General features: G+C 39.9%; 1 protein-coding gene across 5 annotated transcripts in view; it reads left to right on the top strand.

The window, feature by feature from the left end:
• VPS13B (vacuolar protein sorting 13 homolog B) overlaps positions 1-17593 on the top strand; it is a 718815-nt gene that overhangs the window by 325963 nt on the left and 375259 nt on the right. For all 5 annotated transcript variants that reach the window (XM_075213864.1, XM_075213863.1, XM_075213867.1 and 2 more), the window contains exon 23: positions 5686-5920. In XM_075213864.1, the coding sequence (XP_075069965.1) occupies positions 5686-5920 (235 nt within the window). The remainder of the gene's footprint in view (positions 1-5685; positions 5921-17593) is intronic.

Genomic DNA, 17593 nt, shown 5'->3' with positions numbered 1-17593 from the left:
TTTGTGCCAAACATAGATCCTATTGCTGAGAACACAGTGTTGAATCTTGGTATCTTCAGCCTATGGAATCTTCCTTCAGTTGGTATAAGGGTCACCCACTTGTTTTCTGGCACATACTAGATAAGTTTTTTTCCTTTTGCCACCCTTCCATAAAGCAAAGAAATGTGAGGTTCCGGACTATTGTTGTGCAATGGATAACGTAACTCTGTCAGCGTTGACATATGCCTCTTGGTAGCCTCCCTAGCAACGCCTTTCTAACACAGTTTTGGAGGAAGATTTGTTTTAGACATATTTATTAGTTGCATAGTTCAAGTTCCTGATTTGTTTTTGAATGTTTAATGATCTTCATGATGAAGCACTTTTTTTTGGAAATGCACAGCCACAGACCTACTGCGGTCATGTCAGAGGTGTAATTATTGCGAAATCAATAGAAACACTTCAATTATACACAGGTGGACGACAGTCAATAAATTGTGTGACTTTTGAAGACATTTGTTTTAATTTGATGTGTCTTACCAAAAATAATTAAGACTGACACAAAATTGTGTATTCTATGTTGTATAAAGAGATCAGCATTCTGTATCTATCCTCAGGAGAGAACTATACACAGGATTTGAAATCTATGAAATATGCATGTTTTATAAAATATGTATTTTTAGTTCTACAATTCAGTGAATTTTCATTATAACAGTCCTGTCTAAAGTTTCGAGAACTTGCCAAACCTGAAGCTGATTTTGAGAAATCTTTTTTGATTTGTGGGTAGTATTTTTTTAAAAACTTTTGCCGTTACTGCGTAAAGTTGTAAGCTCTTGTGAGTAAAATCATCATTTCCTATTGCATATACTGATTATTTGTACAGTACTCATTAGCCAACTTGATGTTAGTTGGTGTAGCAGAGCAGAAATGTTGTACAAGCTCAGGTACTTAGCATTAACTTAATAACAGTCACCCTGCTCTTAAAGTGCTCACGCAGTCTATTCACAGTGGAAGCAGCCTTTAGGCTCACTACAGTATTCAATGGAATGCAGCGTATCCTGGGTTCTGGTGAACCCAGTTCTACATGTGCAATGTAAAAAACATTTCAACAGTCTACGTCATTTGCCATGTATGTCACTGTGGAACTTTGTGGCGTCTTTTAAGTAGACATTAATTTTGGTCTGTTCACCTCTGGATAGTTGTTCCGTCCACAATATGGCTGCCTCCTCTATGTAGGCAGTGTTTTCTCTTTAAATGAAAATAACTTGGACAGCATAGCACAACTTGCAGAGAAGGAACATCTGACCTGCTGCTAATGAACCAGAAAATGATTGTAGATGTCAGAGGAACAAACCTTGAAACCTTTACACAGTGACTAATTCTAGCTGGGTTCTTTAGCAGAAATCTAAATGCATTACATCTGGAACAATACATGGTCCATGATAAATAAAGTACGTTCTGCAACCTTGGATCAATAAACTACTTATCAAAGGCGTAATTAACTTCAACGCATGACTCAAACAGCACTAACACCAGATACAAACAGAGACTTTGTGAAACAATATATTTATTTTTCCAAAATTCCACTATTTCCCTGCAATGAATTCTTGTCAGGTTCTCTAAGCAAGAAACCACAGAATTGTTTAATTGAGGATGCATATTTAGGTTGTGTGTGCCAGGTTTTCAAATTATTTATAACATGGAAATCCACGGGAGGGGGGAATACTGGTCTCTTCCTGATCATATTCTGGAATATTAATAATATTTGATGTTGCTGCTTTAGGGTTTTCTAAATTTTCTTTAAAAAAATTTGTAAAAAACTATTTTTTCAAACCAGTCTTTAACAGTCTGTGTCTTTCATTGCTGCATTGGAGCTACATTCGTCAGCATGTCTGCCTGTCAGAGGCAGATTGCACATTTCTCATTTAGACAAACACTGGTAGGATGCCAAGTGTGTTAAGAAATATTCCGCTTCACATATTTCACTTTTACACCAATGTTCACCTTATATGAATGTGTAACATTTATACTGGGATCATTTACTGTAAGTTTTATATCCTTTTATAATTGCAGAGGTGTGACATTGTTACTGAGTGTTTGTAGCAGAAGACAAATCATATATGGTTTTAGTAGAATGATTGTATTACCTAGGTGTAGGTCATAATGGTATTCAAAGATGTCCTTAGACAAATATATTGAACAGATGAGAAGAGTCTGTGAGATTTTTAAGCCACTCCGTAGGCTTAATTAAAAATGTCCTGGACTCTTTTAGTGATTTTGCACATGCTGAGCAGAAAATCTTGTCCTGCACTGATAAGCAGTGACAAAACAGTCTGTCTGTAATTCTTTCTTGGTATCAGCCCTTGTCACACTCAGGGCCGGATTAACCATAGGGCTAACTGGGCTACAGCCCAGGGGCCTATGGCATCCAGGGGGCCCTTGAAAGTGCTCAGCAGCAGTATTGATCGGTCGGGGGCGGGGGCACCCCCAGCTCAATCAGTGCTGCTGAGCACTTTCACTGCAGTACTTCCTCGGCGCGCTGTAGTCTCCTTACTGAGGAGATCTCGTGAGTCTCACTCTCACGAGATCTCCTCAGGAAAGAGTGTACAGCATGCCGGGGAAGGAGGAGAAGGTGGTAAGTGCCCAGGGGGGGGGGGGGCGGCTCGGATCACCGGGGGGAGGGCCGGCTCGGATCACGGGGGGGGGGCCCTCACGGGGGAATGGAGGCCCCCTTAGCCCAGGGGCCTCCATTCCCTTTATCCAGCCCTGGTCACACTCTAAAAACCCAGAAGTAAAGTATTGACTCAGAGGACTGCTATGTGAATGCTATATTACCTTAATAGGTGTGGCTTAATCAGAGCAGGTAAAAACCAGTCAAATAGCAGACCATTATTTTTCTCTGGCTGCTAGATATTTAAAGGTCACTTTTCCTGCACGCAGTTATGCAGCCTGGGAGTAGGTGTGGTTTAGAGCTTAGATAGGTCTGCAGCGTAGCATCCTACCACATAGGGGGGCACACAAGTAAAAAACTTAAGTGTAGTGGGAGGTAAGTCATGTGACTACCACAAAGTCCATTTCTATGCAGCCACAGTTTAAAGATATTAGTTAAAAGACTGTAATATTATGAAGAGTGATATTTAATCAAACCACATCTATTGTATTGCTTTGTAGAATGCAATTAATACTTTTTTTTATTCAGGGTGGACGACATTCCTGTCTCCATAATCTAGTAATAGCCTATATGGCAGGGAAGGTGCTTGGTTTGAGGAGCACAAGGGATATTATGAGATGAGGAGTGTTTAATAAAATAACACTTGTGTAGGGATAACGTGAACCGTGTGCTCAGCATGTGTATTTTGAAGTGTTTAAGAACACAGCAGTTTTGTCAATCGCAGAACAGCTAGATGGACCCGTTTTCCAGCTTAGCCCTGAATCTCGTGCTGTGGAAGGAAATGTTAGCCGCAAATCTTATATGGGATCTCGACCACAATTACAAGCCGAGAAACAGAGTTTATCTTTTGTAACCTCAAAAGTACCTTAAAACCAGTTATACGACATTGTCAATGCGGCTCTTGTCGTTGTGAATAGGCACCTAGTATTAACCCTTTGTGTGCCGGGAGCTCTTCATAGTTAGCCTAGGATTTAATCTAAAAATATTCTCTATGCACCAAAAAAACAAAAAAAACAAATCAGAGTGCAGTTTTTTTGCATTTCAGCAACAGTCTACCCTACACTCTGTTTCATTAATAAGACACTTTTTTAGGCAGAGGAGTCAAGTGCTCAAACAAGAGATCTAAGAAAGTTGCCATCGTTAAGTGACTGACCAGGACTTCATGTATCTCCACCCCACCTCCCCAGGCTAATTTTCTGCGTACCAACACCACATTTGTGTTTTAAATAGAAGTTATATAAAATATAGTGAAAATAAATCCTACAGGACATACATTCCCATTAGGGCTCTTCGAGCCGCTAATGCCTGAAAGTGCATTAAAAATAGAATGTTGGTTTCTTTCTCCCACTATTGCATTGTAAAATGTAACACCACGATTAGAATGTTATGTGACGTTTAGAATGTTATGCGACGGTTAGGATTGTGCGCCATGTTTAAAATATTACACCACGTTTAGAATTTTAGATTGCAGCACACTCTCTGCACATGCGCTGCCAGAACAATTAATTGTATTGATAAACGTCTTAAAAAAGAAAGTGCATGGAAAACATGTTAGTAAAGCGTACATTAGATTTCATGTGTTTTTTTTTACCCCAGGACCTGTGTGAACAAGCCCTTAAACACAGGACGTTAGCACCTCTATTGTAATGTGTAGATTGCAGTAGCTGGGCTCTGCCTGATATAGAGCTAATGAACTGCAAACAAAAGGGGATTTTGTCACCTGACGTGCCAACACACATTCAAGAGCAGACATATTTCCTTGGACGGACTTGTGGAAAGGTGGATGTCTTTTTCATTACACACATGGCTGTTAACTTCTGAATCTGGTTTACAGAGCACAAATGTCCGACTATTTTTTTTTTCTGTTCATAGTTAGAAACATGGAATAAAAACACATTAAATCATATTTTTATTTGCAGAATTTGAGTTGATTCCAATGATCTTTTTTCATGAAAGTGAATAGTTTTCTTTTTATCCACGGCTTTATTCCCTGTGCTGCTCATTTTTTATGATACTACACAAGATCTTCTTGCTGAAGTGTACTATAGCCTTATATTAAAACTATTGATCAGACAACTTGCCTTGTCCAGTGTGCACCTTTATTAGATCTGTACTCATTGCACACCATTGTATGTTAGTGTAAAAGTCCTGGCTATAGCTTTAAGGCAGTGTTTCTGAGTTGATGCACACATCTGTGGGAGTCCAGGTAGCTTTCTCCGAGGCAATCTTTGTCTGGCCACTTGCTGTAGTCAGGTAGGCCTTGAATATCTGTTATTACGCCAAGTAAAGTAATCCTTTATTAGTTAACTGAGGTTATTGGAAAGGTCATGCGTTCTTTCGTGACACCCCCCACCCTTGCAGTAGTGTGCACTTACTTGGTACCACTCACTAAACTTTTTAGAGATGAATGAGCTATTACTAGGGTTTATCATGATTTAATTCTAAATACGTAACTTGTAGAACTGAACATATACAACTTGGAAGAGGAAAAAGACAGAGGTGATGTGCAGGGGTAGGCTGGGCAGGGGGACAGGGGGCATCTTGGGCTGGGTCAATGGGCCACATGCATTTTCCTTCCTTTAAAATAGACTACTGAGTTGAGTCTTGCCCCCCCTGGCTAAAATTTGCCAGCCCTTCCCTGGTGATGTGGTAGAATCACAAAATAATATATCACAAGTATTTATAGGAACGCTGAAGGTTAACGTAAGGAAGAACATTTTTAGAGAAAGGGTGATGGATCCACTGAATAGTTTCTCAGCAATTGTGGTGAGAACTCATAATGTGAAAGAATTCAAGAATACATTGGACAAACTGTTTTATTATAAAGAAAAAACACAAAAGGACAGGCTGGATGAAACGTAGATTATTTTTTGCTGTCATATTCTACGTTTCTATACTGAATGGTGTGGGGGCTTTTAAAGGTAGAGACCCCTGCATGTGCTGCCTTCGTTTTATGTGCTGACGTGTTTTCTGTAGTAATTTCTTGTTTATGCCTTCATGTGTCTGAACACTCAGTCCCCCTTCTGCTCACGTTTCAGGTGGAGATCCAGACATGCTGCATTTTCTTCCCAAGCGACAGTTTGCCATCTCCGAGCACCATTGTGTCCAGCGACATCCCAGGAACAGTGAGGAGCTGGTACCACTGCCAGGTCCCTATGCCGGGAACCCTGGTTATCTGTTTGCCACAAATCAAGATTATGAGCACCGGGCATAAATACATGGAACCAATTCAAGAGATCCCATTCATAGTGCCAAGACCTATAGTGGAAGAAGGTAATTTCTATTTTCCTTTTAATATGTTCATATAATTCCATTTTAGATCATTGATGGAAAAATTCGTGAAGATAAACTGACATAGCCTAAAGCAAAGTATGTGGCTATTTGGGGGGACAGGAGTAAAATATGAGTGATCGCTTCAAGTCACTTATAGGTTGCTCACTGAAAGCAGCCATATTTCTGTGAACGGTTGCTCATCATACAGTGTCGCTGACTTGAGAAATCAATTTACCTTGCAAGTAGAAGAGCAACATTTTTAACAATCTTTTGGGGCCAATTCAATTAAGCGCGAGTTGTAATGTGCACTGGCGAATGCGGTACAGAAATCTTACGTTATTTCTGCTAACTTCCTCTCAAGGTGCGTGCAAAAATCGGCAAAGATTTTAACCCCGTACATCCTGTGGGGGGACCTCACCAATAATTGAATCTTCCCCATTGAGTCAGTTTTTGTTTGTTAAAAATTGTCAACATTTCTGTTTTCATTGGTCTCAGAATATACAGCACAGTATCTCACATTTGGAGAGACCATGACGGCTAACAATTGAAAAATGCAAATAAACACTCTCTTCAGGTTTCTATGTAGAAGCCAGTTTTACTGCATGGGCAAGAAAGATTTCTGTTCCCCTTGTTCCAGGTGGCACAGTGTGCATTTGGATCATTATGACACACCTCCCAACATTTAGAATTACGATGTCAGGACACAATATGCCCTGCCTCTGTTATGCCCAAACTCCACCCACAAATGGTCAAATATAGGTAAGTCTCCACCCACTTTTGGTTAAATCTCGCTCCTTTTGCCGCCCGCGGATCTGGGTCTTCCTCCAAAATCAGGATTGTTAGAAGGTATGTCATGATAGCTCCCAGTCAGCCAAGGCTGAGACTGTAGAAGTGATACAAGTCAGAAAGTCTGAAACAGTAGTCTTTAATGTGGATGTATTGCTGTGTCAGTGCTATTCAACCAGCGGTTCTGGATGCATAGTGAGCCGCAAGTGACATATAACACCCACAGTTCTCTAAGTTAGGCTTAAATACCTCATTTTGTGCCTCATCCTATTATACCTGTTTACTGACCAGTGCACTGAATCTGCCCTCAGATCGTTAAGGAAGGTGAAAAACGAATTAACGTGCTCCATTATCTAATGCCAGTGCTAGTATGAGATGTCTGTACTTGTTATTCGGGATGCCTCTGAAAAGGGGGCGTGGCTGCATCATGTAGGGGTGTGTCTCTACCTGGAGGCAAATTCCGCAGCATTCTAATAATATAAAATAAAAAGGGGGCGTGGCTGCATCAAGTAGGGGTGTGCCTGCCTGGGGGCAGATTTAGCCACATTCTAATAGTAAAAAATGAAAGATTATGCCCAGTAATGTAGCTGTAAGGAAAATAAAAAAATGTTATGGCAGGGTTTGTTTTTGTGTGTTAATTCAAAAAGTAAATTGTTTTTAAGAAGTTAGAAGCGTAATTTTGTGTATGGTCAGACACATTTTAAGAAGACGTGCGTTCATTCCCTATCTAGATTACAAGCTGTTTTCCAACTCTTAATTTTTCCTGTAATGTATAATACACTGAGCTCTGAGCATTGATAGACAGTCGATAAGGATCGCCATCTAACCTTTTCTGCCTCGCTGCTTCTAAAGCTAACACCATATTTGACCCATGGCCTTGTGCTTTCAGTTATCTCACCGAAGTGGAATGTGTTAAGTAGAAGTGAACTTGATACATGTGAACAAAAGCTGTAGCACAGCAATATACATACACCCATAATGCCCCAAATTGTAAGCAGAAGGATCAGGTGCTGGTGACTATAATATTTCACACTATATACTGTATGTGATTGGCAGCAGGATATGATCTAATGAAGATAAATGTGATATTTATGAAATAATGCATAAGGGAGGCATCTCAGAGTGAGTCTGGCGTTTTTCTTGCATCTTCAGCTGTAGTAAAAACATATCACAGACAAGGGTATTTGTTATTACTAGCATCTTAGAGATCACCATAGACTTCCTGTTGTGGTGTATATGCAGTAAAGGTACATAATGGAGCAAGTGCATTCACTACCAAGTTAAACGTCAATAGATATGCTAACACTATTAATAATGGTTTGTAGTGTCGTACCAATTTGCATGCATTAAAAAACGCTAGAGCTTTAAGATATATGTCTCAGGCCCAGATTTCACTATCCCATATTTTGCTCTGACTTTCTGACGTTATTGTCAACAATGCAATGTAATAAAACAACTGTGAGAACATTCGTGGGTGTAATATTCACACTTATAAGCCAAAATGGATATATTTGTCTCATTCCTGTGTAGAGCTTTATGTACTGCTCATAAAATCATCTAAATTTGGATTCTAGGATCACAACAATAGGGTTTTGGGATCCAAAGTATTATTACTCTTTCTCCTAGTGTATTCCACCCCTCATTTAGCCAATGGGGGCCCCTGAGAACCTGACCTATGACTTGCAACCAGAATCTGATTTACACTGCAGTACAAAGCAGAGTACTGTTCAGTAGACAGGACTTTAGAGGAGCAGAGTACTGTTCAGTAGACAGGACTTTAGAGGAGCAGAGTACTTTTCAGTAGAGAGAACTTTATAGGAACAGAGGACTGTTCAGTAGAGGACTGTTGAACTATGTTTTATGTGCTGTGAACCAGAGCCTGGCTTCAGATAACAGGTGGGTCCTGTATATGGGTTGAGGGGGATGAGTTTAAGTAAGAAAAGCCATTTAAAAGTCATACAGTATTGTTATTGAAAGCTTCAACCTGTAGAGTGGTAGTGGTCATTTTGTAGGTAGCTATGAAGGTGGACTTTGATCCTACCAGGAGAAGGCGGTGCTACTGCTGTAAATCATCAATGGATTACCTTATTTCGGGCTTCTACAGCCTATGAAGAGCGTGGTGAAAATACACATGAGTAAACTCTGGATGGAGGATGGCCACAAGGCAATAATCCATATTCATTCAACATTCACTCTGAACGGCGTGTGTATTGTTGACCCTTTCTTCATAAGCTTCAATGTACACTATTTGCATTGCTGATTGATCAGCGTTCAACAAGTAGAAATGAATTAGGAGAGCAAAGAAAAAGCTCTGATACATTCAAGTCTTTTGTGTCAGCTATGACCAACATGAAGCAAGTGGTGCAACAAGGAGGGAGGAAAGTGCAGTCACTGATCTGAAATACGTTGACTGGAAAAGTAACTGAGATTGAAAAGAAATTGTTTTTAGGAACACAGAATATAAAGCAGAGGATAATGAATCTAGTGTATATTATCCAGCAGAAAGTAATGTGAGAAATGGTAATTGAAGTAGTGGTCATGCTACTGGTTTCTGATCTAAATTAAGCAGATAAGTGGAAGAAGATGGAAATCGTGAATCAATGGAATTAATCAAAATGTTTGCCAATCAGAGTATGGACGGGAAGTTTGGCTGCATCAAAGAAGGAAATGGAAATAAATTATGTACAGTAAATTAAAAACATGTAGTGCAATTGCCCCTGAAGCTCCACATGGCCGTCACTTGCAAGATTGCTATAATGCACTGGAATTAGGCGATGCTTGATGAATGCTGCACGCTGTACATGTAGTACCCATACTGTTCATTATACAAATATCACATGTGAACATTTAAAGGCACCAGACCTTTTATTGGTTTTATTAACTACAACAGGAGTTATGTTGAGAAATGGTTATTGCTTATGAATTTGTTACCTATTAAAACAAAATCATACACTTGCTGTTCCCAGAGCTGTATTTACCATGTAGGCAAATTAGTCACCTGCCTAGGGCAGCATTATTTAGGGAGCAGCATATCCTTAGTTATTGTGCAATCATGTTAAGTGCTCCTATACAGTCGTTAAACTCCAAGGGTACCTCTGTTATAGTTATATCTCACAATGATTCATCAGTAGTAGTTTTGTACAAAAGCTTAAACATTATATTATTTCCATTGTATTGAATTGTGTTTTGATTTCCTCTATTTTATGTTTAATTTTTGTATTATTTTTAAGTTTAAAAGGCAGAATGGAAAGTCATCAACCTGTACTTTGTGATAGGATTCTGTGACAGGGACAACAACTTGTGTGAGGCAGGTGCAACTGTTGCGCTGTTTGTATTGCTGATATTGTAATGTTTGAGGTACGTTTGATGGAGAACGAGTGGGATAAAACAGACAGCGTATGAATGGATGCAAAATATATTTGTTGCATTGTGGCATGGATGAAGCGTGGATGTCTTAAATCGTGTATTGGGAGACAGGAATATCTCTCACAACTTGTGTGTTATATTTAACTTTTGTATACCCAACACATCCATGTTACAGAAGTCCCTTTTATGTTCTCAGTACTGAATGACTACCACCCATTTATATATTGAGTTATTTATATAGTGCCTACATCGAACCCATGACCCCAGCTCTGTGAGGCCACCTCTGTGTCATCGTGCTGCATGAGCACTGGTGGATCCAAAGGGAGGCAATCGCGGTAACCCCCCTAGCAGCAAAATTGCTTCTTTGAGGTCCGACATTGGAAAGAAAGGCGGGTGGGAACAACTAATCAGAGTGAAGGAGGGGCGTGGCTATGCGAAATCGCCATCCCAATGCTAAAAAAATTTTTTAGGTTTGCCCCGTTTCACTAAATGTTTATGAAATAACACACAGAAAATCAGCCCAGCTCCTTTACAGTGTATGAAGCTGTACCACTATATTTATTGTAAGTTGTGTTGTTTAAAAAGTGTATAAATGATTAGTAAGAAAGTCACAAGTATCGGATGAGAACGCAGGGCTCTGAGCCAAAGAACTTACAGTCTATCTGACTGCAATTATCTGTTTGGACATACAGCAGGTGTGTCTGCATAGATGTCCCCGTCATTTACCCTTGTGTATATTACTCTTTCTAGTAAGGTATATAAATTGATTTACATTCTTTGGTGTGGAAATCCACACTTTCTGTGACCACTTAACTTCCAGGTGACATTATTATGTTTCCAATTACGGTTCCTATCTCAGCTTCCTGTATAAGGAGCCCAGATTTTCCCAATGTCCCTTTATTCTCTGTACCAAGGAGATCAAAGAAAATCTTTACTATTAAAATCACATCTGAGAAAATTGGTTTCCTTTCACACCCAGAAGTCAGGCCTTGCGCCTGTTTCCCTTTGAAATACGACTGTAACAGGCCAGTTGTCTTTTCAGTTAAGACTTCAGAACAGTCCGGGGCGATGAAGAGGTTCTAGTAGATGGATGGATGATAAGCAAGTAGCAGCTTAAACATTTCATCTGATTTTGAATCAGGCAACTCAATCTTCTCTATAAAGTAAGAAATTTCCCCTTGTTACGATAGGCTAAATCCTTTTATAAAAAGTTTATTTTTATAGTGGTTTGTGCACTGGGAATAATGCCAACCAAATGTTCACATAATCCTGATATTTTCAATTCTTTAATGTAGCTGACGCCGTTCCTCCGTGCCGGAACTCTGCCTTATTGAGACAATTATGGTACAAGTTTTAAATCATTCAAGGTGATTTTTCCTCTCTCTTCTAGTACATATGGATATCTGTCATGAGATGTTATAGGATAATATTTAACTTTTTTTTTTTCCCCCTGAATAATTTCTTGCAAGGATTGTTGAATATCTCCGATCTTAAGTTCTTTCAAACATTTCAAAGTAAAAAAGAAAAAAAAAAAAAAGGTCATTAGAATTTCCTTTTCCTAAGGGGAAATACATAAAGAATGAAAATAAATTGAAATATCGATTGTAGCACCATCAGCGGTCCTGGCACGCACTACTCATCCTGACGTACCCCAACTCGCTCCCTGCTGGTAGGCTGTGCAGAGAGCCAACTTCAGAACTGGATGCTGGGCATTTGTACTGCTTCTGACACGTGAAATTAATTCTTGCATCTCACGCCGTGCGTGGCATGATGTCATGGAAACACAAGAGTCTATCGTGAATGGAAAACATTTCCATGTTCCACCACAAGATTAAACTGGATCAATGAGAATAATTTTGGTTTAATTATCTTTCAAAATGTTTTATTTCCCACTTTATTTTCCATATGCACAGCAATCGTCTGGTACTTGCTCTCAAAATAGTCGCTATTTTTTTAAATCTTTATTTAAATTTACAGACATTCGTTACTGCAACAAAAATGTGTTTTCCAAATTGTATTGTTTTTCTACGTAAGTATATTGCAGTGTCATTGCTCAACTCGGAAGGCAAGTTGGACGGACAGTGGATGAATTCGCTCCCAGGCTTCTTCTATATCTCACTCCTCTCCTGTTGTGTGGTCGGGAGGGGAAGTCGGCCTGGGAGAGAGCGTAGCTCATACGGAGCTCTCTGGATCTATTACTTTGTGTAGACTGCAGAAAAGCTGAGATTTAGAGGAATTCTCCTCCTCACATCATGACACTGCCACAATTACAGAAGAGGACAGGTCACAATCTCTAACAAATCAACCCAGAAGTAATCTGTGCTGCTGCGAAAGTTCTGATGATCTTATTGACTACAGGATTCTCCAGTCTCCAGTCATTTCAATACTGGGGTCAGAAGAACAATCAAGAGATGAGGATTGATAGCCATAATGGTGCTCTTACCCACTGTTCTTCCAACAGATGGCACAGTAGTTGCCGATGTGACTGGCTCCAGAGGCCCCCGACTGCTGCACCACAGTGCTATCACAGCTGCTCTTCCTAACTATATCCTTTCCAGTAGTCTCCAGCCCATAGCACATGTTTACTGTAATTCTCCCTGAAGCTTCCACTTCATGTATGAGCTGATATATGGGCAGCACGGTGGCTTAGTGGTTAGCACTTCTGCCTCAGAGCACTGGGGTCATGAGTTCAATTCCCAACCATGGTCTTATCTGTGTGGAGTTTGTATGTTCTCCCCGTGTTTGCATGGGTTTCCTTCGGGGACTCCGCTTTCCTCCCACACTCCAAAAACAGCTATTAAATTGCCCTTAGTCTCTCTGTCTGTGTGTGTGTGTATGTTACGGGATTTAGATTGTAAGCTCCAATGGGGCAGGGACTGATGTGAATGAGTTCTCTGTACAGCGCTGCGGAATCAGTGGCGCTATATAAATAGATGATGATGATGATGATACATGCTGCTTATCCGGAGGTTCTTTCCTATACTGCTCAGATTGTTTATCTTCGTCTTTTTCGGAGCTCATGGCTGTAAATGCCAGAATATGTCGATTAGCAGCAAGCTTTGATGCACAAGTGTGGCAGAAATTCCACTGAGTATTACAGTAGAACACTGCTGCAGGTGTTAGACTATTCGGGAAGGAATAAGTTGAGGATGGTAGATCCTTAAAAACAGCCTTAGTTTTGGTGTGATGACAAAATTCTCAGCGCTGCTGTGTCCTTTGCTAACAGTATCCGCAAATTTTCTAAGCTTTATACTTGTGCGTATGCGAGGTAGGGTATAGAGCTGAGCTAATGTACAGCTATCTCTCTGCTCCTATTATTCTATATAAGCTGCAAGAGAGACACTCCTTTCCTTATTCACAAATAATTGTTTTTTAGGTACTCAATAGCCCCTCGTGGGTCATTTTCTAATAAGTTACAAATATGCAATATCCCATGGCAACTAATCTGTTAGCTTTGAACAGTGCAGCGTAGAAACTGGTGAATTTCAGAGATGTACCGCTGCTTTGATAAAATCACTGCGTTCCACTTTTGCATCACCGCTGTACACTGTATTTGAAAATTCACATGTAGCTGAATTTATAGAGTATGAATGTAGCTGGGAGGATGAGTGTCAGTTCATTCTACTGTGGTTGGGGTGCTGCTGGGAGCATTTCAGGTCAAAATCTGCCAACAACATTTGCTAAATTTTACGGCAACAAAGAACATTTTTCATGGTACAGTTTTTCAATTTTTAGTCGTTTGTAAGTCATATAATGACAACAAATGTCTGAATGAATACTATGTGTAGGTTTGCACTCTATTAGCAAATATGAATTGTAGCTTGCATTTAAAAACTAATTGCCTGCATAAAAGGCCTTATTGAGTGTATTTGATTAGTATTACAGCATTGTTTTAAATGGTCTGGTAAATTGAATATTTGCTTCTCTATGGCCATATTTAGGAAAGGTTATGTTCCCCATCATGTCGCTGTTGTGAGTTAGGAGACAAATGCTTTTTTGTTCACCCGCAGCTTATGATAATGTGAAAAACACCATCTAACATTATTTTCTCCATGCATGACAGTGATTGTACGTAATTTACATTCCGCTCCCCTTAAAACTTACAAACATCTTACTTCTCTCTCTCTCCGCAAATGAAAAGCACATTTACAATGGGACGCGCAGGCTATGTTCCTCTTTCCTAAAACCTTTCAATATGTTTTGCTTTTCCCAAAATATGTTGTCTCCACTGGTTAATAAGACAATTTACCAATGCCTATCATCTTTGGCCAAGAAGAGCGGTTAGTGCAGCTATGGGTTCAGTGAATTTCTATCAGATGTACATGGTGATGGACCGCAAAGAAATGCTTATCCGTACTCTCATTTTCATTAACTCCAGCGCTGTCTGAGGTATCTAGCCGAGGGGCGGATAATAGTTACTCTTCATGCAGGTTACAAAGTTAACAAGTTGTGCATCAATTCTATCTGGTGCTCAATCTTTCCAAGATTCAAAGACTGTTTTCCCTTTTGTAAGTAAGTGATTGTTCCCGCGGTCCCTGAGCATGGATTACCATGTATAGTCGCAATCTCGTTCAGTTACTGCCATCACTGTTGCACAGATAAATACAGAGGGCCTGAAACATTAAAAAATAAAAAAAGGAGTAACTTTGCACCTTGGCAAAACCATGTTGCATTGGAGGGGGGGGGGGGGGGGTAAATTTTACCTGTAAAGATCATCAAACAGAAACAATCACAGTCACAATCTGACTTTATTCTATGCTACTATAGCGTTATGTTATGTAATAAATATTGCAAACACAAAAGGTTGTTTGTATGTAGGTGTGTTTTTCCTCTGTGTATTGGTCTGTGTTTTGTTGATTTGGGATTGCTGTGTATAAGCCTAGTGTATAACAATTTGTGCCTTGCACAGCAGTCATATCTTTGCGATCGCTCTAGTCTATTCACACAGTAAAGCTGGCAGGACAAGTAATGGTTTCAGCAAGTAGTGTGGCAGAGGTAGACCAAATTGACCCAAATCACAGAGTGCGTGGAATTCCACTGAGCAACAAAAAAGGTGCAAGAACAATTCAAATTGTTTCCAGCTGGATGGTGACTACAATCTCTGTGTTTGTTGAAGCCAGGAAGACAAACTACAGAGGGAAGAAAAAACACGGAACGTTTATTCGAGCAATGAAATGGTAAAGTGTAAACTTTTGTGCTCATTTAACCCACATACTGTAGCAGTAGTATCAACGTTTAAGCTGCCATCACAGATTGCAACAGTGCCTGAGGAATCACCTCTGTATACCTTAAATTGTTTCCAGGGAGAGTGTACTGATTGGCAGTGGCATCTATGCATGTCACATATGGTAATGTCTAAGTGGTACCCTGTGCACTGAACATCATGTCATTTATTCTATTTTATATACTTTTCTTCAATAAACATAATGTAATAAAGCCTAACAAGCAGGAATAGATTGCATGAGATCTGTTCTCTGTAGGTAAAATAATTCGACTGTCAGTATTAAAAGGAAAAAAATACATATATGTTGATTTCCTCAGGAAAATAAGCTTGAGACATATATTTAGAACCTGTCCCTTGAAATTAGGGACCGTTGACAATGAAGGTGTATGTATCCTTAGGCTTTATGTTCTAAATCAGGCTTGTCCAACCCGTGGCCCAACACGCCTGTAAATGTGGCCCAGCAGGAGTTTTGGTTGTGGCAAGGGGGCAGCGCTGTTAATTGAAAAAAAAAATCCTGCAAAAAAAAAAGAAAAGAAAATACTTACCTTGCACATCACATCAGCTGTTACTCCGGCTCCCCCCTTGTCTCCTCCATGCGGCGCTCGCAGTAAATGTCGGGCGTGATGTCATCACGCCCAACATCCATTGCGGAGCGCAGCACAGAGGAGTCACCTGCGCGAAAAGAACAATCAGCAGCAGAGAATTGGAGAATAGAAGAATAGAGGATCAGAGAACCAGCCGATTAAAAGGTAAGTTAAGGGGAATAAAAGTCACCTGGTCCTGGAGCATCATGGACCTTATCTCCCTGCTACATACTTCTACTTGTAATACTAATGGGGCATTATATATTATTCTCTTTGGCACATTATAAGTTGTTATCCCTTAACTAACATAGTGGTATAATTAGTAAAACAGGTCACAATTTGGGGTCACAGTGATGGATATGTCAGGTACCGCAGGCCTGGTCAGGGCACCCTGATATACAATGCCTGGCTTAAATGCACTTTATTGATATTGCATCGAAAGAATACAAAAAGTGATTATAGTATAATAACTAGAGAGGTTTTTTTTGTACAGGGCGATTAAAAGGTACCGTATATACTGGAGTATAAGTCGACCCGAATATAAGCCGAGGCACCTAATTTTACTACATAAAACTGGGAAAACTTATTGACTCGAGTATAAGCCTAGGGTGGAAAAGAGCGCTAAATTAAAAACCTAAATGAAAATGATAGGTTCAATCTATGAAATCATTTCTAGCTAGAGGACAAGGAACATTCATAAATGATTATGAAATCATTGGGTACAAACTAACTTAAATGAGAGAGAGAGAGAGAGAGAGAGAGAGAGAGAGAGAGAGAGAGAGAGAGAGAGAGAGAGAGAGAGAGAGAGAGAGAGGAGAGAGAGAAGAGAGGAGAGAGAGAGAGAGAGAGAGAGAGAGAGAGAGAGAGAGAGAGAGAGAGGAGAGAGAGAGAGAGAGAGAGAGAGAGAGAGAGAGAGAGAGAGAGAGAGAGAGAGAGAATAGCGAGAGAATAGCGAGAGAGAGAATAGCAATATCTAGTGTCTCCAAACCTATGTAGCCGAACTGCATTATCTGCTTACCTGTCAGCCGCCGGGAGGGAACATCAGTATAGTGAGCTGCCGCTGCTGAGATAAAGACAGATGAATGGAGAAGGCAGTGTCCAAAAGATGCCGTTATTCCTGACTACAGGTGGAAGCGGACGTAGGGTGAGATTTTTTGTTACCTACCCGGCAGTGGAACGCATATGCGTTCCAACAACAGGAAGTTCGGCATTTGGAACGCAAGTTTGCGTTCCAAATGCCGAACTTCCTGTTGTTGGAACGCATATGCAGAAGTTGACAGCCAGGGACCGGACACCAGGTAAGTTCACCCGTGTATAAGCCGAGTGCCCTTTTTCAGCATACAAAAGTATGCTGAAAAACTCGGCTTATACACGAGTATATACGGTAAGTATAGGGGATTTGAAAAACAAGTGATATATATATAATCACTTTTTTTTTCTCATATATATATATATATATATATATATATATATATATATGAGAAAAAAAGTATATATAACATAATATTATATATATATATATATATATATGTTAACTATGTTTTCTATGGTTTTTTGGATGATCAGCTATCGTTAGTGTATTTTATGCGCGGCCCAAAACCAACTCGTCGTCTTACAATGTGGCCCAGGGAAGCTAAAAGGTTGGACACCCCTGTTCCTAAATGCTCAACACAAGTGACACTTTAGTTATACTCTCTAACTCTACCCCTTGAA

This window comes from Mixophyes fleayi, chromosome 5 (genome assembly GCF_038048845.1).
Source record: "Mixophyes fleayi isolate aMixFle1 chromosome 5, aMixFle1.hap1, whole genome shotgun sequence".
Taxonomy (NCBI): domain Eukaryota; kingdom Metazoa; phylum Chordata; class Amphibia; order Anura; family Limnodynastidae; genus Mixophyes; species Mixophyes fleayi.
Note: the sequence above shows the minus strand (reverse complement) of the source record. Positions and strands in the feature narration are given on the sequence as shown.